Raw genomic sequence first — 27256 nt, 5'->3', positions numbered from 1 at the left:
CACTCCAGATTGTCCTGTCTTCCAGGGGACAGGGAAGGGAAATGGCTGTGATGGAGCCAGCTCAGGTAGGGAATTTTTCAGGGAAGTTGTTGTAGGGGGGTAGGGCCAGGAAACAGACAGGGTGAAGCAGAGAGGGGACAGGGTGATAAACCTGCTGAGACAGGTTCAACCTGGGCCTGATTTTCTGAACAGGCCTATTCCATTTCCCCCCATTTCTGAAACAGGAAAAAAAAAAAATCCTGGGCAGGGCTGGGAAAACTGACCAGACTCCCAGAGCTGCATCCTCACCCCACTGGCCAGAGGCTGCTGTGAAATACGAAGGGAAGCTGTCGGGATTCCTGTCCCTGCCCCCGGCTCAGAGCTCTGCTTCCCGTATCAGCCTGTGCCTGGCAGGTTTGTGGTAAATGAGAAGACCCTGCCCTGCTCCGTGTGCTGGGGGGGACAAGAAGCTCTCACTGTCTCCCACCCCCTCAAGCCTCCTGGCTGCTCTGAGCAGGGTGTGGGTGGGATTCTGCTTTTCTGGGCCTCCTCCCCTGTGACTAGTGGGATTCTGGCTGGGGCTGCAGTTGCTGAGTGGGGAAACTGATGTTTCAGATGCCGGTGACCTTCGAAGAGGTGGCTATGTATTTCACCCAGGGGTAGGGGGCTCTGCTGGACCCCGCTCAGAGAGCCCTCTACAGGGATGTCATGCAGGAGAACTATGTGATGGGTAAGGGATTCCTGTGCCCTCAGCTCTTAGATGCCGTGGGGTCTGCACGTCTGAATCTCGTCAAGTTCTTCCATGGTCAGTTGGACTGGGGGGAGGAGGGTCGCATTGTTCAAAACTGCAGAGAGGAAGAGATTTGCATCTACATGCCCCCTTCAAGGGAACAGGGAATTCAGAAACCTAATGGACATGCTAATTCATCCCCATCTTTCCAGCTTTCAGGGGATCAGAAGCAGGGTATTGTCCTGCCTGTATTATTTTTCCTTCACACCCGTTCACCTTTCTCCATCCGTGGGGAGGGCTCTAGGTTCTGCAGGCTTGGAAATAGGCAGGAGTTTAACACCTGAGCTGTGTGTGTGTCAGCAAGTCCCCCAGAGCTCATCTTCCCTGAGACCTCCTAGTGAGGGTGTAACAACACCTCCGTGCCCTCAGATCTCTGCTGCTCCCAAGGGGTCTGAGTTCCCACAGTCCCATGTAGGGTCAGGTTAAACTCAGGGAATGTTCCTTGTGACAAATTCTCTACCAAGACTCCGTGAGCCCTGAGCTTCCCTGATTTCACCCCCTGCGCAGTATTCCCCATTCCCAAACCTGACCTGATTGCCCGGCTGGAACGAGGGGAAGAGCCGTGGGTCCCAGATCTCCAGGCTGCTGAGGAAAGGGAGAGCCCGAGAGGCACCTGCACAGGTGAGGAATGAGGGAAACTGAGACAGAAACATCTGGCGAGTGAAGGAAAAAGTTTGGACTCCCAAAAACTTACTGTGAGTGAAAGCCGTCAGTTGTGCCCCATCTCAACCAGGTCAGGGCGGCCGTCAGCAGGTGTCAAGGCAGATATCAGTCATGGCTTCCCACCCACCCTGTTAGCTGTGGGAATTTCCTCCCTGACTTTGCTTCCCTGGGAGTGTTGGGGTGGGATGTGGAGGCAAAATCCAATGTCTCCATCTCCCCAACAGTCACTGTGTGGTGTTTTCCCTCTTTGCTATTCCCCTTTCGGTCCTTTCTCCCCAGCACAGGCAGTGACTCCTGTCTGGATTCTCTCTCTCCCAGCAGGTGATAGGACAGTGAGTGAGAACAAGGAGCAGAATCCGCATCAGGAAGGGCCTGAGCAAGTGGAACCCCAGGAGATGTTTTTGAGAAGAGCCGAAGGGAATTTTTCCCAGGGCTTGGAGCAGGGAAATGCCTGGGAAGATCGAGACAGATCAGAGATGCAGCTGGGAAACTATCCCGGGAAGAAACTGGATGAATCCACTGAACATGGCGGAGGATGCAAGGATCCCAAGGAAACCTCAGTCCAGCAATCAAGTCACAATGAAGAGAAACCCTACAAATGCCTTGACTGTGGGAAAAGATTCCGTTTCAGTGCAAACCTTGTTAAACATTGGAGAACCCACACAGGAGAGAAGTCCTATGAATGCTTGGACTGTGGGAAAAGGTTCAGTGAGAAGTCACACTTTATTACACACCAGAGACTGCACACAGGAGAGAGACCCTATGAATGCCTGGAGTGCGGGAAAAAATTTAATGAGACGTCACATCTTATGTCACATCACAGAACCCACACAGGAGAGAAGCCCTATAAATGCTTAGACTGTGGGAAAAGCTTCAGTAGGAAGCCTTATCTTATTAAACACCAGAGATTGCACACAGGAGAGAGACCCTATAAATGCCTCGAGTGTGGGAAGGGTTTTATCGAAAGTTCATCCCTTACTAAACATGAAAGAATCCACACAGGAGAAAGACCCTATACATGCCTTGAATGTGGGAAAAGCTTCATTCAGAAGTCAGAACTTATTATACACCAGAGACTGCACACTGGAGAGAGACCTTATAAATGCCTTGAGTGTGGGAATGATTTCAGTAGTCGCTCCCGCCTTATTAAGCATCAGAAAATCCACACAGGTGACAAACCCTATAAATGCCTCGATTGTGGGAAAAGTTTTGTTGACAGAACAAAACTTACCACTCATCAGAGAATCCACACAGGAGAGAGACCCCATAAATGTTTAGACTGTGGGAAAAGCTTCATTGAGAAGTCACAACTTATTCTACACCAGAGACTGCACACAGGAGAGAGACCCTTTCAATGCTGTGAATGTGGGAAAAGTTTTATTCGGAGCTCAGCGCTTATTACACATCAGAGAACCCACACAGGAGAGAGACCTTATAAATGCCTTGAGTGTGGGAAAGATTATAGTGAGAGCTCAAAGCTTATTACACATCAGAGAACCCACACAGGAGAAAGACCATACAAATGCTTGGACTGTGGGAAAACTTTCAGTCAGCGCTCACATCTTACTAAACATGGGAGAATGCACATGGGAGAGACACCTTATAAATGCCTTGACTGTGGGGAAAGGTTCAGTAAGAGCTCAGAGCTCACCAAACATCAGAGAATACACAAGGGTGAGACACCCTAGGAATAGCTTGACTGCAGACACACATCAGTGACCCACACAACAGAGAGACCTTGAACGTGGGGGAAGGTTTATTTGGTGCTCCCAGAGTATCAGGCATTTGCAAATCCACACAGGGAAGAAACCTCTGAGATGTTTGCAGTGTGGGACATGGTCCACATGGAGTTAACACCATGTTGGACATCAGAGACTCCTCTACACAGCAGAGAAATTCTCTAAGGGCCCTGACTGGGGCTGGCCATGGTGACCAACCCATTTCCTCATTCCCACACACATCAGGGGCATTCAGCTCCCAAGGATCCAGCTGCCCATCACTGCGGTGAGGATCCAGCAGCAGCCAAGCAGCAGCTGGTCAATGACCCTCTGGCTCTGCCTGGTCTAAGCAAACCCCAGGCAGAGGAGGAGAAGCCCCCATCAGCTCCTCCTCCCTGCTACAGCCCTGGCTGCTGAGCTGATGGGGCACAGGTGGGGGAACGGAGAGAGAGAAACTCCTCCAGCCTCTCCCTCTGCCTGGCTGAAGTTCCCCCCTCTCTCTTACCTTCCCAGGTGGGGTCCCCCTGCCATGGAGATGAGGAGAAGAACACTTGTGCCAGGCCCCACTTTCACTCTAGATGCCTGTCCCCACCCCGCATCTTCCCCAGCCCCTGCGCTGGGCTCCACCACTGACCTGGAGCTGTTCCTTGCACGGGGAGTGTCCTTGGGGGCTCGTAACTCCTCCCTTCCCCAAATCCCCCAGGGCACTGGGCTATGGGCGATCAAATATTAAGGGACCAGGCCGATGAGTTATGGGGAGGACACTGGGGGTTGAATGGTTGGGGAGCAGGGGGAGCTGCGTGCTGGGGCTTTTGAGTGTTTGGGCACCGTGGGATAAGAGGAGAGGGAGAGCACAGCGGCAGAGACTTGCTGTCTCTCATCACTCACCCTCTCTGCCCCTTCTCCCTGCCCCCTCTGCATTCAGGCAGCATCACTGAGAGGGGCTGATTCCCACAGGGCCTTTTGTGGGAGGCCTGGAGATCCCACTTCTGCCTCTGCAGTATCAGCCTCTAAGCGTGTCTATGGTAGGAAACATGGTCAGGATTAGCCAGCGCATCTCTGTGACCCTGTACCAGTTTTTCTACTGTAAACTCTCCCTGAGCATCTTATGTGCAAGGCTGAGATTTGTCATGGATATTTTTTTAATAAAATTCGTGGACAGGTCACGGGTAATAAAGAAAAATTCACGGAAGTCTGTCCATGACTTTTACTACTAATATCCGTGACAAAATGGGAGAGAGAAGGCTCCAGCACCTATTGTTGCTGGGGTCTGGGGTTCCATGTCAGCTGGGGAGGTGCGGGGGCTCTGGCTGGGGTCTCCAAGGGCCCCCCGCCACCACCTGCAGCTCGGAGCTCTGGAGCCGCCCCACCATCCATGCCTGCTGGGAGCTATGGGGGGCCCCCAGCCGCCCACAGTGACTCAAAGCTCTGGGAGCCACCCATTGCAGCCAGGAGATGTGGGGTAACCCCATGGCCTGCAGCAGGTCAGAGCTCCAGGGGGCAGCTCTCGGCTGCCATGGGTGGCAGGGGGACCCCGCAGTTCCAAGCCACCACGGGCTGCAGTCACGGAGGTCTCTGGAAGTCATAGGTTGCCTGAGTTCCACAACCTCCATAATAAAACCGTAGCCTTACTTATCTGTTCTGACCCCCTCCCATTCACAAAGTGATCGTTAGTCCCTGAGTTCCCCCTTTGGGGACAGATTGTCTCATTCCTAGATAGTCTCACATTACATCAGGCCGTGCTGAAAAGCATTAGTGTTTGTACATTTTCTCCCTTTATGCACAAGAATTAATGACATGCTAAATAAATGGGGAGCAGGGACAATAAAATGTGGTGTTTTAGCATCTGTGCTCTTTCAGGGCAATGGGGTGAGTCTCAGGGATTCCCTCCTTCCCCCATCACTGTCACGCTCCACTCTCGACACAGCAGCCCCTGTCCAAGCGATGGAGAGTTTTATCCTGTCCTCGTTCTACCCCTCCATCTCCTAGGGTGTCACTTACCCCCATGTCCCTGTCTCTCCATGCTTAGGAATCACAGTTTGATGTCTATGATCCTAAGTCAGACTCCGGAGGGCTGGAGAAGAAAGTATCATATACCTAGGAGTGGGTGGGGAAATCCCATTGAACCTCAAAGCACAGTTTGGCCTTTCAGATCTTTAGCCCTGTTTCCATCTATTGGTAAAATTACTTCCTGGCTTTTTCTAGGCTAGTCCAGATCATTTGTACATAGGAAGATTTGTCTTTCTCTTTTTTTTATTATGATGATGCTAAAGCTTTTGTAACTAATACAACCAAATAATGAGGCTAGAAGTGAAGCCGGTTTAGTGGCTTCAGAAGAACATGGGTAAATTTATTTTCCTGATTTTGAGTCTTAAATGATTCTCTGAGATTTTACTTTATGAACAAGAACGTGTTTTATAGCCCACCCTGGATTGTGAGTTTTTCTCTCTTTGTGAAGGCCGTTTGGTCACATACTTTGATATTAGTTTGGTTTGACAGGATGTAGGTCAGATTCATTGAGGACTTGACAAGACAAATGATCATTTGCCAGAACAGTCCTTTTTTAGATTTTATTTTGATCTTTATCTAACCCTTTGTCATGAGATTTTTTTGTGTGGTTTGAACAATGACAGTGATCAATATCTCTCAGCACAAGCAGTGATGGTATGAGATACATTCACAGTGGTCGAGCCTGAGACTGAAACAGAGAATGAAGTTACTGCCTGATCTGTGAAGTGATGTAAGATACCATTTGGAGGGGCAGAAGATGAGGGGAACAGAGCTGGGAAACTGCTGGGTTTGCTCCTCAGAGCCAGACGGCTGAGGCTGAGAACTGTGAACTTGCTGCACCGGTGCCAGAGAGAAACTTGAATTGGATTGTGAGTGTCTTGTGCAGCTGCCCATGAAATCTAAAGGACCATGAATGACACTCCAAAAAATGATCCGGGGGTAGGGGGCAGCATCTCCCTATTGCAAAGATGCTGAGGTTGGGTGTTAGGCAAGAAGGGAGCCGGGGATATCAACAGACCTGGGCAGCCTTGAAGCCAGACCGATACCCAGCATTGAGGCCAGAGGGAGATGGGCAACCTTACAGTTCAGCTGCTCACTGTGGCACTGTGTCCCATATTCTTCATAGAGATACTATTATGGTATGATTATAGCATAACTATGATGTATTTTTTTCAAGATAGGTCATGTGAAAGATCATTGAAAAGGGTATGATTTACTGAATATGATTATCCTATTTGTATGCATCTATCTTTTTGTATCTGAAGTTAGGAATATTGGCTATGTATTTCTATTAGAAATGTGTTTACACTTGGGGAACACCCACTAGGCAAAAGATTGTCAATAGGGCTGTCAAGCGAATACAAAAATTAATCATGATTAATCATGCAATTAAACAAATTAATTGCAATGAATCGTAAGATTAACAAAATCACACAATTAATCGAACTGTTAAACAATTATAGAATACCATTTATTTAAATATTTTTGGATGATTTTTACATTTTCAAATATATTGATTTCAATTACAACACAGCATACAAAGTGTACAATGCTCACTTCATATTTATTTTTTATTACAAGTATTTGCACTGTAAAAAAACAAAAGAAATAGTATTTTTCAATTCACCTAATACAAGTACTGTACTGCAATCTCTTTATCATGAAAGTTGAATTTACAAACGTAGAATTATGTACCAAAAAAAACTAATTACCATTCAAAAATAAGTGTAAAATTTTAGAGCCTGCAAGTCCACTCAGTCCTACTTCTTGTTCAGCCAATCGCTCAGACAAACAAATTTGTTTACATTTGTGGGAGGTAATGCTTTCCACTTCTTGTTTAGAATGTCACCTGAAAGTGAGAATAGGTGTTCTCATGGCACTGGTGTAGCCGGCATCACAAGATATTTACGTGCCAGATGTGCTAAAGATTCATATGTCCCTTCATGCTTCAACTACCGTTCCAGAAGACGTGTCCATGCTGATGTTGGGTTCTGCTCGATAACAGTCCAAAGCAAAGTGGATGAACACATGTTCATTTTCATTATCTGAAATGCCACCAGCAGAAGGTTGATTTTCTTTTTTGGTGGTTCAGGTTCTGTAGTTTCCACATCAGAGTGTTGCTCTTTCATGACTTCTGAAAGCAAGCTCCGCACCTTGTCCCTCTCAGATTTTGGAAGGCACTTCAGATTCTTAAACCTTGGGTCAAGTTCTGTAGCTATCTTTAGAAATCTCACGTTGGTACCTTCTTTGTGTTTTGTCAAATCTACAGTGAAAGTGTTCTTAAATGAAACAACATGTGCTGGGTCATCATCCGAGACTGCTATAACATGGAATATATGGCAGAATGCGGATAAAACAGAGCAGGAGACATACTGTTCTGCCCAAAGGAGTTCAATCAAAAATGTAATTAATGTATTTTTTTTTTTAATGAGCATCATCAGCATGGAAGCATGTCCTCAGGAATGGTGGCTGAATCATGAAGGGGCATATGAATGTTTAGCATATCTTGCACTTAAATACCTTGCACTGCTGGCTACAAAAGTGCCATGTGAACTCCTGTTCTCACTTTCAGGTGACATTGTAAATAAGAAGCCAGCAGCATTATCTCCTGCAAATGTAAACAAACTTGTTTGTCTTCGGGATTGGCTGAACAAGAACTGAGTGGACTTGTAGGCTCTAAAGTTTTACATTGTTTTGTTTTTGAGTGCAGGTATGTAACAAAAAACTGTCGATTTGTAAGCTGCACTTTCATGATAAAGAGATTGCACTTCAGTACTTACTGAGGTGAATTGAAAAATACTATTTCTTTTGTTTTTCATTTTTACACTGCAAATAGTTGGAATAAAAATAATATGCACTTTGATTATAATTACAACACAGGATACAATACATGTGAAAATGTAGAAAAACATCCAAAATATTTAATACATTTAAATTGGTGCCCTATTGTTTAACAATGCAGTTAAAACTGTGATTAATCATGATTCATTTTTTAATCGTGATTCATTTTTTTGAGTTAATCATGTGAGTTAACTGCAATTAATCTACAGCCCTAATTGGCAGTCTAAATGGCTGGCTGGGAAGGGCCATTTGGGAGAACAATAGGTTTTAAAAGAAGCTAATCTCCCAGCAGAAAGCCTTCCTGAAAACCCTACAAACAGCCTGGAGTCACAGCTGTTGTGACACTACAAAGTCATGTGACCAGATCACCTGGTACTGGACTCCATCTTGGAAAACCAGTGTTTTTCCACTGAAAGGCATGGGAACCAAGCATGGAGACAAACGGTGCTCGTCACATACAAAAGCTGTTTAAGACAGAGGAGAGACATCAGCATGGTTCTTCACTGACTCCCTGCCCAAAGGAGATTCTGGGAAACCCTTGAGGAAAAAGGACTGAACTGGGGGGAAAGTGCTGAAGCCAGGCTAGAGGGATTTCTAGACTGTGAAGAATACCTGAGGTTTTTAAGCTGTAAGCAAGGGCAGCCAGCCCCTTAAGAATCTCTGTAATCAGCTTAAATAATTATTTAGGGTGAGACGTGGATACTCATATCCAATCTCTTTAGTATATAAAGCTTAGATTGTGCTTTGTTTATTTGCTAGATTATCTGCTTTGATTGGTTTGCTATCCCTTATAATCCCTTAAAATCGATCTCTTGTAGTTAATAAACTTGTTTTTGCTTTATCTAAAACAGTGTGTGTGGGAGTCATAACTTGGGGCAGAAAGCTGTGTATATTCCTTTCCACATTGAGGGAGGGGGCAAATTTCATGAGCTTATGCTGTACAGTTCCTTGTGCGGCGCAAGACGGTATACACTGGGTTTACACTTGGGGTAGGGGGGCATGCCTTAGGAAGTGGGAGGAGCCTTAGCTGTGCCTTCCCATGCAGAGCCGATCACAGAGTCTATATGAACTCCAGCTGGGTGTGTCCCTACCTGTATGTGTGTTGGTAAAGTGCAGACTGAAGCCTGGGAGAGGGCTTGGCAGGCTGGTCACAGCAGTGCAGTGTATAGGAAGTCCTGGCTGTTGGGTCAGGCGAGCTCAGTGGTACCCCAGTTCCAGATGGCACCCTGGGAGGAACCTGTCACAACCTCCTCCTCATCTACTGCAGTGTCCTGTGTGGGGATCAGAGAGACTGTCTCTGCCCCACTTACCCCACACTGCATCCCTCTTGTAACTAACCCCCTGTGCCCCATGTTCACCACCTGTGTATGGTTATGATATATAATGTACAAAGTATGCCTGGTGAGGGATCATTGGAAAACTCATGATCTGTTTAATATTATGCTGTTGAAATGCGTGTAACACCAGTGCATGTAGAATGGTGAGATTTTACTCTGTGTTTGTTACGAGGGTGACCATATTTCAGGTTCTCAAAAAGGACGCTGATGAGGAGGGTAGCTGGGGGAGGGTGAAGTTTTGGGTGCTGGAGGGGGTACTCACAAGCTGAGGGCAGTGTCAGTCACTGTCTGTGTCAGGGTGCAGACACAATCCCAGAATGCAGCGACAGCCATCGCTCAGCACCTACCTCCTGGGAGCCAGGGTATGGGCTGTTCCCCTCCCAGTTTGACACCATACCATTAATCAGTACTTGGAGTACAGTCTTTCAGCCAGTCGTGCATCCACCTTACAGTAATTTCATCTAGACCAACAAATTCCTCCCTGCTGGTCAGAACTGAGTCTAACCCGGCTGCCCCCTGGGTACTTCCCCCACCAGCGGAAAGCAGAAGTTGTCCCCGACGCATTCCCAGAACTTATTGCATGTTGGGTGCTACTAGGGTGGCCAGGTGCCTGGTTTTCGACCAGAAAGTCCAGTCTAAAGGGGGAGCTGACGGTGTCTGGTCAGATCTAGTGACCGGATACCCAAAGTCCAGTTACTGAGAGAGCCTTGGGGGGAAAGGCAGGGCAGAGGAGGAGCCTATGGGGAAGAGGCGGGGCAGGGTGGGACCTCGGGGGAAAGAGGTGGGGCAGGGGAAGTTCCAGCAGGGCTGCTGGTGTGCCTGGTTTTTAAAAATTACCAAGTTGGCCACCCAGGTAGCTAGCTGAGAGGCTGTGAAAAATATGAACAAACCTACACATATCACTTTTCACAGCAGCAGACTTACTAGCTAGCAATGAATAACAATTTTGATGTGTATATGGGTAAGGGGACTGTTGGCCTCAAGATCCGGAGACTGACAATGGGCAGGGGCCAATGCTGCGGATCAGCCTGGTGGACAGGGCGGGCAGGCCAAGGAGGAAGTCAGGAGGCCGGGGTCGCATCCTCTCTGTGAGCTGTAGGGGGCAGAGCAGGGTGGGAGGCGCTAAGGAGAGAGCAGAGCTGGGCTGGGAGCAGAGCAGCACCAGCCTGAGCCAGAGAGGTGCAGCCCAGAGAGCTGAGCTGGAGGCAGAGGGAAGCTGGGGCTGGAGCAGTCCGGAGCCGGGTGCTGTGAGCAGCTGGGGAGAGCGAGGGGAGATCCTGGGCAGAGGAACCAGTGCAGGGAGACATCTCCAGCCAAGAGGGCTTGCAGGCTGGACTGGGAGGGGGGATCATAACACCAATGGGGGTGCGATGCTAGGAAGAAAGGTCCTGCCACTGAGAGCATCAGGGCATGAGGTCACCACCAGAGCACGTGTCCGACCCGCAGCATCCCTGCAGCACAGCCAGGGCCTGGGCAGGAGGCCTGGGAGTGGGACGTGTGAGGAACAGACTGTGAATTTTCCTTACATTTCAGAAATGCCTGTTTGTGGTTCATCCCACAGAGCGGGGTGATGGTTTTTCCTTTAACCTTTCCCATTTTTTCCCTTAATTTGTTTTAATTTGTTGCTGTTTAATAAATTGTATTTGTGCTAAACTCTATGCAATGGTCAGGGAAGCATCCGGAGTGGGGAGAGCACCCTGGAGTAGGGATGCCCTAGCCCCTGTCCTGAGTGATCACAAGAAAATTGGGGATTGAGCCCCTCACGAATCCTGGGCCCAGCCTTGTCGGGGTTTCAGGGACTAGAGTGGAAGGGGAGTCCTGGGGAGCAGGCAGGCCTCTGGGTGAAGGGAGTGGGAGCGAGGACTCAGATCCTTCTGCTATTTGATTGGTATAAGCCAGGAAAGTTCTCCACCATATCGGGACCATTCCTCCGCTTACCTCTGTGCATGTTTATTGGTTTTTCCACAAGTTAATTAAGTATTATAGGGAAAAGTGTCAGAGCGGCCACCAGCGGGAGCTGCTGGCAACACTCTGAGGCCACCAAAAATTTGGTCATGAGAACCCCTGGGCTAGATGATCCTGATGGGCCCTTCTGACTGTAAAGTCTATGAGTCAACAGAAGCCGGACACAGAGAGGCGAAGTGCAGAGCGTGGGATATCGCTAGGACCCAGGAGCAGCTGGGTGGGAGGATCGCGGGGCTCAGGCCCGGCCGCAGGAAGTGACTCGCAGCCGCTGCGGGGACTCCGGCTCCCGGCGAGATCCCCGCGCCCCGGCGGCTGGTGCTGGGAGCCCGGAGCCCGGGCTGCAGCCGGGAGAGGGGAACCTCCAGCCGGGCCCTGCCCGCTGCTCCCCGGGAGCCTCTCCCAGGGCAGAGCCCCCAGCCCGGCCAGGGCCCCTTCCCGGCCCGGCCCCTGCCCCGGGGGGCCCCGCTCGGAGGGAAGGTAAGAGAGACCCGCCCCCCCCCGGCACCCCCGGGCTGCAGGGGGCGGGTTTGGCCCCGGGCTGCTCCCCGCGGAGCGGGCTGCGATTCCCTGCCCCGGGCCCGGGAAAGCCGCCGCCAGCCCCCGGCGGGGCGGGGGGAACCAGCCCGGAGCGGGCGGGGGGCTGGGACTAGGACAGACACACGGCAGGGTGCTGAAGAGGGCCCTGGGGGGGCGGGGTGTGAGGGTAAGGGGGGATTTAGGGGGCAGGATGGGATGGGGGCGCTGAAGGGGGATGGGGCGATGCAGGAGAATGAGGGGAGACTTATGGGGCGGATGGGAACAGGGCTGCAATGGAAGGAAACTCTGAGTGGGAGGCACAGCGAAGGAAAAGGGGGGATGTGGGGTGGGGGGCCTCGGGGGAGACTTTGAGAGCAAGAGCAGACTGGGGAAGGGGGAGAAACCGGGTAGGGGTCGGGGAGAATGAGAGGAAGAGATACAAAGGCAGCTCCCCCACTCCATGGGTATCTTTTACTGCAACTAGTCAATGATGCTTTGGGGGTAGCTGGAGGCTTCTGCCTAAGGGCTCAGAAGCTACCCGGCAAATATCCAGCCCCCCCCCCCCGCCCTGCTCCCAGTGTATTATTTTCAGACACACTCATGATTTTGGGGTCTGTCTCCTGAGGGTTCGGGGCTGCCCAGGGCCCTGGTCTGATTTCCGGGCAGGAGTCAGATCTCGGCCACGCTGACCGGAGTCACTGCTGGCTCTGGCAGGGGGTGAGTGTGGATGGGCCGATGGGATCAGCCTCTGCCTGCCTGTCCCTGGGGGCTGCAGGGCCAGGACAGGGAGGCTCAGTCATGAGCTGCTGCCACCAGAAGGCTCCGATTATTGCTCAGGGAGAGGAGGCAGCTGGTGCGTGTCTCTCTCTGCTCCTGATATTAGAGCCCTTGAATTGAGGTCCCTGGGTCAGACACTGCTGCCTCCTCTGCCTGAGAGCCCAGACTGTGAAACTGCTGCTCCCCAGCGGGGTCTGTGCCAGGGACAGACCTTCATTAACCCCCCTCTCTGGGCCCAGCCCGGGTGGGGACTTTTGCTGGACCTGGAACTAGCCCCCTGGGGCAGCCCCAGGCTCTTCTGACACCAGCTCCTGAGCCAGAGACCTTCAGGTGATGGGGACAGGGCTGGGGCTGGGCAGGACAGTGACTCTGCACAAAGGGCCCCTTTCAGGGACCTGCTGGTGAGTTTGTACCGAAGGGGGAGGGGCTCCCCATGGGTCTGGGGGTTCCAGAGCTGCTGTCCTCAGAGACACTGTGAGACTGACTCTCCTGGGAACAAGGGGAGGAGCTGGATGCTCTGCCCTCATCAGGGGATCATCAGGGGGAATCTCCCACATGGTTCCTTTGATTCTGCTCTTTTCTAGCATTTCTCTCAGAGACTCTGGCCCTGGGGGCATTTAAAAGTGTCTCAGGGGTTCAGTGCTGGTGGGAGGGGCCGGGTCTGTGTTGTAATAAAGTGACTGAGGGCTTTCCCAGCGTGGCAGAGTCCAGAGCGTCTGTCTGCAGGGAGGAAGCCTGGGGGGAGTTGGGGTGTGAAATGGACTCAAGCCCCTTCTGAAACCTCCCCCGTCGCCCCTCTCTCCCTGACAGGCTGAGGATCCCGTCCACATTTTGCCCCAGATCGTCCTGTCTTCCAGGGGACAGAGAAGGGAAATGGCTGTGATGGAGCCAGCTCAGGTAGGGGATTTTCAGGGAGCTGCAGGGGGATTTGCTGTGGAGGGGGAGGAGTAGGAAACCCCCACTGGGAGTCAGGGAGGGGACAGGGTGTGATAATCCTCCTGGGACACATTCAACTTGGAGCCTGATTTTCTGAACAGGCCCATTGGTGAGGACGGGAACGTCCCCCCGTTTCTGAACCAGGAAACACCCCCCTGGGCAGGGCTGGGAAAACTGACCAGACTCCCAGTGCTGGAGCCTGACCCCACTGGCCAGAGGCTGCTGTGAAATATACGAAGGGAAGCTGTGGGGATTCCTGTCCCTGCCCCCGGTTCAGAGCTCTGCTTCCCGTATCAGCCTGTGGCTGGCAGGCATGTGGGAAATGAGAAGACCCTGCCCTGCTCCGTGTGCTGGGGGGACAAGGAGCTCTCACCTCTGCGTCCCCTGAAGCCTTCTGGCTGCTCTGAGTAGGGTGGGGGTGGGATTCTGCTCCTCTGGACCTCCTCCCCTGTCACTAGTGGGATTGTGGCTGGGGCAGCAGGCGCTGAATGGGGGAGACTTGTTGTTTCAGATGCCGGTGACCTTCGAGGAGGTGGCTGTGTATTTCACCGAGGGGCAGGGGGCTCTGCTGGACCCCGCTCAGAGAGCCCTCTACAGGGACGTCATGCAGGAGAACTATGAGACGGTGACCTCGCTGGGTAAGGGATTCCTGTGCCTCAGCTAATGGAAGCCATGGGGTCTGCGTGTCTGAATCTGGTCAGGTTCTTCCCTGGTCAGTTAGATTGAAGGAGGAGGGTCACGTAGTCCACAGCTCCAGGGTGAGATCTCTATAACCCATTCAAGGAAACAGGGGATTCAGACACCTAATGGACATGCTAATTCATCCCTGTTTTACCAGCTGTCAAGGGGTCAGAAGCAGGGTATTGCCCTCTCTGTATTATTTCTCCTTCACACACCGTTCTGCTTGCTCCATCCGTGGGGAGGGTTGTAGGTTCCGTAGGCTTACAAATAGACAGGAGTTGAACACCTGAGCTGTGTGTGAAAGCAAGTCCCCGAGAGTACACCTATCCTGAGACCTCCTAGTGAGGGTGTAACAACACCCCCATCCCAGGATGTCTGCTTCTCCCAAGAAGTCTGAGTTACCACAATCCCATGTCGGGTCAGTTTAAACTCAGGGAATGTTCCTTGCAATGTTCCCTCTAATTTTTTCCATCCGTGTGCAGAATAAATTTTGTTATGTGTGGATGTGCGCCACCAGTAGAAACAAAAAACCTAGATATAATATATATTTTTAAAAAGTTACGGTAGGGATAATTACTCCAGCCAGGACAGGTTAGATATTTTAGAACTAACAACTCAACGAATTACATTTAAATGTAAGAGAGAAATAAAAATTATGAAATGCATAGACCAGTCAGAACACTAAAATAACAAGCTTTGAAAGAATAAATTTACAGAGAATACATGTGCATTGCAGGAAATATGAAGTAATAAACAACAATAACACAAGTATGTGTTGGGAGGTGAGTATAAAAGACTGTGTTTGTGTGTGGAGAGACACACGGACTTGGTGTGCATGTGTGTTTGTGGAGACACTGTGCATGTTTGTAGGGACACACCGACTGTGCGTGTGTGTGTGTGTGTCTCGAGACACACAGACTGTGTGTGTGTAGATGCACGCCGACTCTGTGCGTGTGGAGATGCTGTTTGTGCGTGCGTGTAGACACACAGACGCTGTGTGTGTGTGTGTGTGTAGAGAGGCACAGACTCTGTGTGTGTGTGTGTGTGTAGACAGGCAGAGATTGTGTTTGCTGGGTGCTGGGGAAGCAGACTCTGTGTGTGGGGTTCAGACCTCAGACCCTGTCCTGCTCACAGTGCTGAGCGAGGCTGTTCCGTCTCCCCTGCTGGGGTACAGGGATGGGGGGAAGGGGTACCCTGACATCAGCACCCCCCGGCCCCCACTCTGCACAGCCAGCAGGAGGGTCCCAGGAGCCACAAGGGCTCCAAGGCAGAGGGCTGCATTGTGGGGTGGCGGGGGAGGGAGGGCACCTCAATCCACGCTGCCTGCTGGATGTGAGTGGCTCTGGAGCCTAATCAACTGTGACACTTCAGTCACTCCTGGGTGGCCGCTCCAGCACGCAGCTTACAGGGAACGCAGGTTCCTTGTGTCAGATACTCTACCAAGACTCCATGCACCCTGACCTTGCCTGATTTCACCCCCTGCGCAGGATTCCCCATTCCCAAACCTGACCTGATCGCCCGGCTGGAACAAGGGGAAGAGCCGTGGGACCCGGACCTCCAGACTGCCAAGGAAAAGGAGAGCCTGAGAGGCACCCGCACAAGTGAGTAGTCAGGGAAACTGACAGAGAAACTGTCTGGAGAGTGAAGGAAAAAGCTGGGACTCCCAAAATGTGCTGTGAGCGAGAGCCCTCAGTTCTGCCCCGTCTCACCCAGGTCAGGGCTTCAGTCAGCCTGCAATGTTCCCTCTAATTTTTTCAATCATGTGCGGAATACATTTTTTGTGCACCGAGATATGTGCCTATGTGCACTACCAGTAGAAACAAAAAACCTAGATATGATATATATTTTTTAAAAGTTACCATAGGGATAATTATTCCAGCCAGGACAAGTTAGGCATTTTAGAACTCACTACTCAAAGAATTAAATTTAAGTGTAAAAGAAATAAAAATTATGAAATGCATGGACAGTCAAAATACTAAAATAACACACTTTGGAAGAATAAAATTACAGAGAATATATGTGATTGCAAGAAGTACCAAGAAGTAACATCAACAATAATACAAGTAGGTGTTGAGAGGAGAGTGTCACACAGAGACTCTGTGTGTGTGTGTGACACAGAGACAGTGTATGTGCTGGCTGCTGGGGAAAGCAGTTCGCTGTCTGTTTAAGACACTCACTGAATGCTCTCTTGAGCCCTGTTGTCTACTTTCCCCAGCTCTGCGGAGATGTGGTACACGGGTAGGGGAGAGTGAGTGTGTGTGTGAGAGAGAGACAGACAGACAGAGTGAGCTGGCTGCTGGGGAAATCTCAGAAACAGTGCATTGTCTCTTTAAGAAAGGCACCACCATTCAGACCGTATCAGCTCCGAGTCCTCCTGAGCCATGCTGTCCCCTCTGCCCTGCTCTGCGGAGATGGGGTATAGGGGGAGGTGGACACCCTGACATCAGCACCCTCCCACCCCCGCTCTGCACAGCCAGCAGGAGGACCCTGGGAGCATCTGCAGGATGGAGCAACTTGTGGGGAGGGGCACCTGAACACATGCTGTGCCCGCAGCTTACAGGGAACACAGGCAGGTGTCCTATCATCAAGGCAAATATCAGTCAGAGCTTCCCACCCACCCTGTTAGCTGTCGGGAATTTCCTCCCTGACTTTGCTTCCCTGGGAGTGTTGGGGTGGGATGTGGAGGCAGAATCCAATGTCTCCATCTCCCCAACAGTCACTGTGTTGTGTTTTCCCTCTTTGCTATTCCCCTTTCTGTCCTTTCTCCCCGGCACAGGCAGTGACTCCTGTCTGGATTCTCTCTCTCCCAGCAGGTGATCGGACAGTGAGTGAGAACAAGGAGGAGACTCAGCAGCAGGAAGGTCCTGGGAAAGTGGAACCGCAGGAGATGTTTTTGAGAAGAGCCGAAGGGAATTTTTCCCAGTGCTTGGAGCAGGGAAATGCCTGGGGAGATCGAGACAGATCAGAGATGCAGCTGGGAAACTATCCCGGGAAGAAACTGGATGAATCCATTCAACATGGCGGAGGATGTCAGGATCCCAAGGAAACCACAGACCTGCAGACAAGTCACAATAAAGAGAAACCCTACAATTGTCTTGACTGTGGGGAAAGTTTTAGCAAAAGTTCATCCCTTATTCAACATGGGCGAATCCACAAGGGAGAGAGACCCTATAAATGCATCGAGTGTGGGAAAGGTTTTATTGAAAGTTCATCCCTTACTAAACATGAAAGAATCCACAGAGGAGAAAGACCATATAAATGCCCTGAGTGTGGGAAAAGTTTCAGTGTGAAATCAACCCTTAATACACATCAGAAAACCCACACGGGAGAGAAACCCCATAAATGCTTGGACTGTGGGAAAACTTTTGGTCAGAACTCATACCTTATTGAACATAGGAGAATCCACACGGGAGAGAGACCGTATAAATGCCTTTACTGTGGGAAAACTTTTAGTCAGCGCTCACACCTTATTAAGCATCAGAGAATCCATACAGGTGACAAACCTTATAAATGCCTCAATTGTGGGCAAAGTTTTGTTGACAGAACAAAACTTAATAATCATCAGAGAATCCACACAGGAGAGAAACCCCATAAATGCCTGGACTGTGGGAAAAGCTTCATTCAGAAGTCACAACTCATTATACACCAGAGAGTGCACACAGGAGACAGACCGTATAAATGCCTTGAGTGTGGGAAAAGTTTTAGTCAGAGCTCAAAGCTTATTACTCATCAGCGAACCCACACAGGAGAAAGACCTTATAGATGCCTTGAGTGTGGAAAAAGTTTTATGGAAAGTTCATCCCTTATTCGACATGGGCGAATCCATACTGGAGAAAGAGCCTATAAATGCCTTGAGTGTGAGAAAAATTTTACGGAAAATCGATCCCTCATTAAACATAGGAGAATACACACGGGAGAAAGACCCTATAAATGCCTTGAATGTGGGAAAGGTTTTATTGAAAGTTCATCCCTTACTAAACATGGAAGAATCCACACGGGAGAAAGACCCTATAAATGTCTTGAGTGTGGGAAAAGTTTCAGTGTGAAATCAGCCCTTAATATACATCAGAAAACCCACACAGGAGAGAAACCCCATAAATGCTTGGACTGTGGGAAAACTTTCAGTCAGATCTCCTACCTTATTAAACATGGGAGAACCCACACGGTAGAGAGACCATATAAATGCCTGGACTGTGGGAAAACCTTCAGTCAGCGTTCATACCTTATTAAACATGGGAGAATCCACACAGGAGAAAGACCCTATAAATGCCTTGACTGTGAGAAAGTTTTCAATGAGCGATCAGCCCTTATTAGACATGAGAGAACTCACATGGAAGAGAAACCCCATAAATGCTTGGACTGTGGGAAAAGTTTTATTCAGACATCACAACTTATTATACACCAGAGAGTGCACACAGGAGAGAGACCCTTTAAATGCTGTGAGTGTGGGGAAAGTTTTATTCAGAACTCAAAGCTTATTACACATCAGCAAATCCACACAGGAGAGAGACCTTACAAATGCCTCGAGTGTGGGAAAGGTTTTAGTCAGAGTTCAACGCTGATTACACATCAGAGAACCCACACAGGAGAGAGACCCTATGGATGCCTTGAGTGTGGGAAAAATTTTATCGCAAGTTCAGCCCTTACTAAACATAGGAGAACTCACACAGGAGAAAGACCCTATAAATGCCTTGAATGTGGGAAAAGTTTCAGTGTGAAATCAGCCCTTAATATCCATCAGAAAACCCACACAGGAGAGAAACCCCATACATGCTTGGACTGTGGGAAAAGTTTTAGTCAGCGTTCACACCTTAGTAAACATGGGAAAATCCACACGGGAGAGAGATCTTCGAAACACCTTGATTGTGCAGAAAGCTTCAATAAGAGTTCAGAGCTTACCAAACATGAGAGCATCCACAAGAGTGAGAGACCCTAGAAACAGCTTGACTGCAGGAAAAGATTCAATTTGACTTCACACATCAGTGATCCACACAACAGCGAGACCTCGAATGTGGGGGAAGCTTCATTTGGTGCTCCCAGAGTATCAAGCATTCACAAATCTACATACGGTAGAAACCTCTGAGATGTCCTCATTGTGGAAAAGATGCCAAGAGGAGCTAACTCCATACTGTACATCAGAGACTCCTCTGAACAACATAGAAACAGTGCCTTGATGAAGTGTGACCATAGTGAAAAATCCATTCCCTTGCTCCCACACACATCAGGGGCATTTGGCTCCCAATTATCCAGCTGCCCATTGCAGGAGTGAGGATAAAGCAGTAGCCGAGCATTTGCTGGTCAGTGACCCTCTGGCTCTGCCTGGTCTAAGCAAACCCCAGGCAGAGGAGGAGAAGCCCCCATCATCCCCTCCTGAAGTCCTGGCAGCTGAGCGATGGGCCATAGGTGGGGGAATAGAGAGAAAGAAACTCCTCCAGCCGCTCCCTCTGCCTGGCTGAAGTCCCCCCCTCCCAGCCGGGATCCCTCTGCCATGGAGATGAGGAGAAGGACACTGGTGCCAGGCCCCACCTTCACTCTAGACACCTGTCCCCGTCTTCCACCAGTCCCAGGGCTGGGCTCCCCACTTAACTGGAGCTACGGGGGGAACTGCAGGGGAGTGTCCCTTGGGGCTGGTACTCCTCCCCTCCCCTCCCCTCATCCCCCAGGGTGCTGGACTCTGGGGAATCAACCATTAAGGAACCAGGCCAATGGGTAATGGGGAGGACACTGGGTGTTGAATGGTTGGGGCTGGTGGCGCTGGGAAGCAGGGGCAGCTGGGTGCTGGGACTATCGAGTGTTTGGGGAACATGGGATAAGAGGAGAGGGAGAGCACGAGGCAGAGATATGCTGCCTCTCATCACTCCCTGCCCCTTCTCCCTACCCCCTCTGCATTCAGACAGCACCACTGAGCGGGGTGATTCCCACAGGGCCTTTTGTGGGTGGCCTGGAGATCCCACCTCTGCTTCCGCAGCATCAGCCTCTAAGCGTGTCTATGGTAGGAAATGTGGTCAGGATTAGACAGCACATCTTTGTGACCCTGCACCAGATTTCCTAGTGTAAACTCTCTCTCTCAGCATCTTATGTGTAAGGCTAAGATTTGTCTTGGATATTTTTAGTAAAGGTTGTGGACAGATCAGGGGCAATAAAGAAAAATTCATGGAAACCCGTGACCTGACTGTGACTTCTACTGATAATCTCCGTGACAAAATGGGGAAGGAGAAGGCTCCAGCACCTATTGCTGCTGGGGCTCTGGGTCCCCTGTGGCTGGGCAGCTGTGGGGGCTCTGACTGCTGCTCTGGGGGCTCCCCACCCCCTGTGTTTCAGAGCTCTGGGGGCCCTTCGACGCCCGTGGCAGCTGGGAGGTGCTGGGCCCCATCGCCCGTGGCAACTCAGAGCTCTGGGGGCCACCTGTGGGGTACTCTCACGGCCTGCAGCAGCTCAGAGCTCCAGGGGGTAGCTCTTGGCTGCCACAGGTGACGAGGGGACCCTGCAGCTCCAAGTTGCCATGGGCTGAAGTCACAGAGGTCTCTGGAAGTCACAGATTCTGTGACCTCTGTAATAAAATCATACCCTTACTTATCTGTTCTGACCCCCTCCCATTCACAGAGTGATCATTAGTTCCTTAGTTCCCCTTTGGGGCCTGATTGTCTCATTCCCAGATAATCTCACATTACTCCAGGCCGTGCATTTCATGTTTGTACATTTTCTCCCTTATGCACCAGATGCTAAAAAATGGGGAGCAGGGACAGTAAAATGTGGTGTTTTATCTTCTGTGCTATTTTGGGGCGATAGGGTGAGTCCGAGGGATTCCCTCCTTCCCCCATCACTGTCGCACTCAACTCTCGACACAGCAGCCTCTGCCTCAGCAGTGCAGAGTTTTATCCTGTCCCCGTTCTACCCTTCCACCTCCTAAGGTGTTGCTAACCACTGTGTCCCTGGCTCTCCACGCTTAGGAATCACAGTTTTGATGTCTATGATCCCAAGTCAGACCCTGGAGGGCTGGAGAAGAAAGTGTCACAGACCTGGCGTGGGCAGGGAACTCCCAATGAACCTTAAAGCACAGTTTGAACTTTCAGATCTTATAGCCCTGTAAAATTTCCATCTATTGGTAAAATTGCTTCCTGGCTTTTGCTAGGCTAGTCCAGATCATTTGTAGATGGGAATGTTTTTTTGCCTTTCTTTCTCTTTCTTTTATTATATTGATGCTAAAACTTTTGCTACTAATACAACCAAATAATGAGGCAAGAAATGAAGCCGGTTTAGTCACTTCAGAAGAAAATGGGTAAATTTATTTTCCTGATTTTGAGTCTTAAATGATTCTCTGAGATTTCACTTTATGAACATGACAGTGTTTTATAGCTCACCCTGGATTGTGGGTGAAGGCCGTTTGGTCACATACTTTGATATTAGTTTAGTTTGACAGAATGTAGGTCAGATTCATTGATGACTTCACAAGACAAATGATTGTTTGCCAGAATCGTCCTTTTTTTAGATTTTATTTTGATCTTTATCTAACCCTTTGTCATGAGATTTTTTTGTGTGGTTTGAACAATGACAGTGATCAGTATCTCTCAGCACAAACACTGATGGTGCAGATACATTCACAGTGAGCCCAAAATGGGGAATGAAGTTACTGCCTGATCCCTGCAGAGAGGTGAGGTACTGCCCGGAGGAGGAGAAAGGGTGGGACTCAGAGCTGGGAACTGCTGGGTTTGGTCCTCAGAGCCAGACGGCTGAGGCTGAGAACTGTGAACTCGCTGCATTAGAGCCAGAGAGCAACTAGACTTGGCCAGTGAGTTTCTTGTGAAGCTGCCCCTGAAATCTAAAGAACCATGAACGACACCCCAAAAAAGAATGATGCGGGAGGGGCAGCATCTCCCTATTGCTGAAATGCCAAGGTTGGGCGCAGGCAAGAAGGGAGCCGGGGATGTCAACAGACCTGGGCAGCCTTGAAGCCAGGCCGACCCCCTCACTGAGGCCAGAGGGAGATGAGGAACCTGACAGCCCAGCTGATCACCCCCCTCCCCATCTACCACAGTGTCCTGTGTTGAGATGACAGAGACTCTCTTTGCCCCATTCGCCCCACGCTGCATCCCTCTTATGACTAACGTCCTGTGTCCCATGTTCACCGCTTGAGTATGGTTCTGATATATTGTGTACAACATATGCCTGGTGAGGGATCACTGGAAAACTTGTTTAATCCATGCTGTTCTCAAGCTGGGGCTTCCTTTGACTGGCAACATTGATTCCCTCCCACCCCCGGCTGCGGCGGCTGGGGAGCCCGCAGGGACTGGGGCGCTGTGGGGGATTCCCCCCAGATGTAGGTTTCAGAGTAGCAGCCGTGTTAGTCTGTATTCGCAAAAAGAAAAGTAGTACTTGTGGCACCTTAGAGACTAACCAATTTATTTGAGCATGAGCTTTCGTGAGCTACAGCTCACTTCATCGGATGTGGCTTCCGGCTGGGTGTGGCAAGGGAGCACCCGTCGGCCGCTGCCGGAGCTTCTTCCCTGCAGAAGCCGCAGCACTGCGTTCCTGCCCAGGTTCGGGAGCGGGCGATGGGCAGTTTTCTGCTGACTCCTTTTCAGGATCAGAGGAGGGAGCCTAGCAGCAGTTCAAGGCAGTGAGCCCAGCAGTCCGAACGTCTCCCTGTCCCTTTAAGCACGTTTCAAGGGTAAGAAGAAGGCAACGACACCCGCATTGCAGCCTGTGGTTCGGGCAAAGAGCCGCATCTCAGCTACACTGTGAGTTCAGCGGGCGCATCTGGGCTGTCCTGTCCCCGCAGCGAGCGCTTTGTTAAAGCACCGTCTGCTGCTGGGAAACCACCACCTCTTGGGCTGAGAGCGCGGTAGGGCGGGTGGGATGTAGTCCCCTAGCTGGCTACGCTCCTGAAGGGGTAGGCCAACTTACCCCACCTGAGAATCTGGCCTCCAACTGAAGCAGAGACCGGATTTGAACAGGGAGTTCCCACCCCTCGGGGGTGGGGACGGCATCAACCCAGTGTTCCCTCTAATGTTTCCCACACACGTGTGTGGAATGAATTTTGTTCTGTGCACCAATATGGAGGTGATGTGTGACACGTCAACTTCATATCGGTGCACATAACAAAATTCATGTGGTAGGGGTGGGGCCGAGGGGTTTGGAGTGTGGGAGGGGGCTCAGGGCTAGGGCAGAGGGTTGGGGTTCAGGGGTTTGAAGACTCTGGCTTGGGGTGCAGGCTCCGGGGTGGGGCCAGGGATGAGAGGTTTGGGGTGCAGGAGGGTGCTCAGGGGCTACGGCAGGTCGAGAGGACTCCCCCTAGTCCTCTCTCCCCACAGCAGCACCTGGGCTGTGGGGAGAGGCGCCTCTCCCCGCTGCGGCAGCTCTGGGGCTGAGGCCACAAGATAGGCACCTCTTCCCTGTCCGTGGGCACCCCTCCCCTGGCCGTGGCAGATCCGGGGCTGGTTGGGGCCGGGGGAGGGGTGCCTCGGCCGTAGCAGGCTCGGGCCATGGCTGAATTTGTGATGCCCAACCCCTGGCCGCAGCAGGTCTGGAGCTGGGTTGGGGCCGGAGAAGAGGCACCCCTCCCCCAGCCGCGGCAGGTCACAGCTTGGCGGGTTCCCTGAGCACCTACATGGCACTTAAATGTCTGCTGCATGGCCATGCAGCTTACAAGGAACTTAGCCAACCACTGAGCTATAGGGTACTCTTGTATGGGTTTCTCTCAGTCTCTCTTGTAAAAGCCATTCCACTTCATTTAAATAATTAAATATTAATTGGGTCAGAAACCAAGCGTCAATCATTGTATAGTGCAGAATACCCAATGCTCTGGTGCTTAGGGTGTTTTAAAGATGGGGAAACTGAGGAAAGCAACTTGTTCTCCATACACATTAACACAGCAGCGGAACCTGGACTCAAACCCAGATCTCACTCCACAAACACAGCTCTCTCTGCCAAATCATTCTGTAGACGGAATGCTGTCCATCACTGCTGAGAGGAGATTTACACACTGGACAGAAAGGGTCAAATTTTCCTCTTATTTACAGCGGTGTAAATCTGAAGTAAATCCATATCAGAAGTTAGCCTCCTTGTTCTTGCGCTGGTGTAGCTGAGAGCAGAATGCAGCCCATAAAACATAGAGGGAGAGCCCTTGTACTACAGAGATAAACACTCTGAGGATTAGGATTGGCTGTAACTCCTAGCTAATGGATGGAGAGGAAAACATACATTGCAGATGGATGGATAAAGGAACAGAGAAATCCCAGCTGGACTTAGCCTGCAATCGCCCGAGGGTAGCTATTGCATTGCCCTCTTGTTTGTACAGCACCAAACACACTGTCACAAAAATCATACTAAGACCATAAGAACAGCCAGACTGGGTCAGACCAAAGGTCCATCCAGCCCAGTGTCCTGTCTTCTGACAGTGGCCAGTGCCAGGTGCCCCAGAGGGAATGAACAGAACAGACGATCATCAAGTTATCCATCCCCTGTCACTCATTCCCAGCTTCTGGCAAACACAGGCTAGGGACACCATCCCTGCCCATCCTGGCTAATAGCCATTGATGGACCTGTCCTCCATGAACTTATCTAGTTCTTTTTTTAATCCTGTTATAGTCTTGGCCTCCATAACATCCTCTGGCAAGGAGTTCCACAGGCTGACTGTGCGTTGTGTGAAAAAATACTTCCTTTCTCCACACCAGTCATGATTTTATAGACCTCTATCATATCCCCCTTTTCCATCTCTTATCCAATCAGTTACCAATCCATGAGAGGACCTTCCCTCTTATCCCATGACAGCTTACTTTGTTTAAGAGCCTTTGGTGAGGGACTGTTTTTTTAATAAAAGGACTGAAACTGCAGTTCCCATGCGTGACAGGAGAGGGAGTCTGAAACAGGCAATCTAGCACAGGTGAGCTGCTCTGATGCCCTGTGCAGAAGTTTGACACCTATGGAAATTGAGCAGGAATTTATAGAAGCATCAGAAACACACTTGAAGAGTATCTGTTTGTTTTATGGCATGTGTGTAAAATATTTCCCTGAATCAAGGCTCCATTGGCGGATCAGTCCGTCATTGCAGACAGAGAAGAGCTGCTGTAGGCAGGCGCGGGGCTGTGCAGTGCTGTGATGCAGGTCCTGGGCTGGACAAGCCAGGATCTCAAAGCCACCCATACCCTACTTTGGCACCCATGGCAGATGGCTCACCCCATTTGTGATAACTTTGATCCCCGTGGCACCTCCCTGTCCTGGGGTTTCACCCTGTGCTACTGTCTGGCTGGGCATCTCCCCTTTTCTGAACCTCACCTCCTGCACCCTCTCCCTGATTTTGCCCATCTGCCCCCTTTTTCCCCTGTTTCACCCTCCTCTGGACATGCTTTGGCCCCTGCAAAAATTCTGCCCATCCCTCTGATTTCCCCGCTTTGATTGTAGAACATAAGACCGGCCAGACTGGGTCAAACCAAAGCTCCATCGAGCCCAGTATCCTGTCTTCTGACAGTGACCAATGCCAGGTGCCCCAGAGGGAATGAACAGAACAGGTGATCATCCAGTGATCCATCCCTGATTCTTCTGTCACCCCAGGCCTGGCCTTGGGGCTGGGGCGGGGCCCAGGGAAGCTCGCCAAAGGGGGCACCGTACACAGGGTTTGCCTGATTCCCACCTGACCTGCCGAGAGCCAGCTGGGCTGGCAGAGCGGGCAGGCAGGCAGGCAGGCGGAGCAGCAGCGTATGGGGGAAGAGGGACCTGAGCTGCAGGGGGCAGTTTGAGGAAAAGTCAAGCCAGGTGACTCCTTCAGAGCAGGGGTGCCCCTCCTCCGGCCTGCTCCACGTGTGCAGCCCTTGCTGTTCCTGTCCCCCCTCCCCCCAGTTTCTCCCTGGAGCCGCCCCTGGCGACTCCTGACTTGGAGCATCCTCCTGTCTGCTGTGGGGGTGTATGGGTGGGAGGGGGGGTTTTGATGTCAGGGTGCCCCCCCCATGTACCCGGTTTCCATTTAGCTGGCAGCTGCTTGTGTCTGAACAGGCCTTCAGGCTCCTGACCCTGAGTGCTTTCTTAATGAGACAGCGTACTCACACACTTCCCTCAACACAACACACAGTCACATATGGGCTGTGCTGGGAGGCATCAGGAGCTGCTGCTCTCCTGCCCTCTCCTTATGCAGCCCACGTGGGGAAAGTGACCTGCACCCAGGGAGCCCCAACCTCGCTCCCCTGCCTCACAGCCCCCTAGGGGTGCACGGGGCAGAGGAGCACCAGTCCAGTGGGGGAGCGAGCAGCAATGCCAGCTGCTCCATCACTGCATCCAGGTCAGTTTCTCCATGTGGGTGCAGGAGGGGGATGCAGGGGTTAGGGGTGCAGGGGTTGGGGTGCAGCAGGGGCAGGGGTTAGGGTGAAGGGGACACAGTGCAGGGGTTAGGGTGAAGAGGGCAGAGTACAGGGATTAGGGGTGCAGGAGGGTAGTACAGGGGTAGGAGGGAAAGGGGTGCATGGATTGGGGTGAAGAGGGCACAGTGCAGGGGTTAGGGGTGCTGGAGGGAGGTACAGGACTAGGAGGGAAGGGGTTGTAGGGATTAGGGGCACAGGAGGGGAATGCAGGGATTTGGGACAAAGGGGGCACAGTGTAAGGGTTAGGGGTGAAGGGAGGATGGGGAGCCCACAGGGGCCAGGGGCAATGGGGGCCACGCCATGCCCACAGGGGCCAGGGGCACCAAAATGCAAATTTGCCCAGGGTGCCATTTTCCCTAGGCCAGCCCTGGTCGCCCATTTCCAGCTTCTGGCAAACAGAGGCTAGGGACACCATCCCTGTCCATCCTGACTAATAGCCATTGATGGACCTGTCCTCCATGAACTTATCTAGGGTTTTTTTTGGAACCCTGTTATAGTCTTGGCCTGCACAACATCCTCTGGCAAGGAGTTCCACAGGCTGACTGTGCCTTGTGTGAAAAAAATCCTTCCTTTTGTTTGTTTTAAACCTGCTGCCTGTTAATTTCATTTGGTGACCCCTAGTTCTTGTGTTATGAGGAGTAACTAACACTTCCCTATTCACTGTCTCCACACCCCTCATGACTTTATCGATCT

General features: G+C 51.0%; 1 protein-coding gene and 1 pseudogene across 1 annotated transcript; both read left to right on the top strand.

Annotated features, from left to right (window-relative positions):
* The window catches only part of LOC125629614 (tripartite motif-containing protein 10-like), a 176279-nt pseudogene that overhangs the window by 57194 nt on the left and 91829 nt on the right, over positions 1-27256 (top strand).
* On the top strand, positions 595-21359 carry LOC125629613 (uncharacterized). The gene is given in 8 exon segments (XM_075119692.1): positions 595-709; positions 1277-1390; positions 1754-3114; positions 11580-11780; positions 13407-13493; positions 14044-14170; positions 15701-15814; positions 17024-21359. Coding segments are annotated over 8 exon segments (4245 nt in total). The 3' UTR covers positions 19150-21359.

This window comes from Caretta caretta, chromosome 14 (genome assembly GCF_965140235.1).
Source record: "Caretta caretta isolate rCarCar2 chromosome 14, rCarCar1.hap1, whole genome shotgun sequence".
Lineage (NCBI taxonomy): Eukaryota > Metazoa > Chordata > Testudines > Cheloniidae > Caretta > Caretta caretta.
The sequence above is the reverse complement of the archived record's forward strand: the minus strand, read 5'-3'. Positions and strand labels throughout refer to the sequence as shown.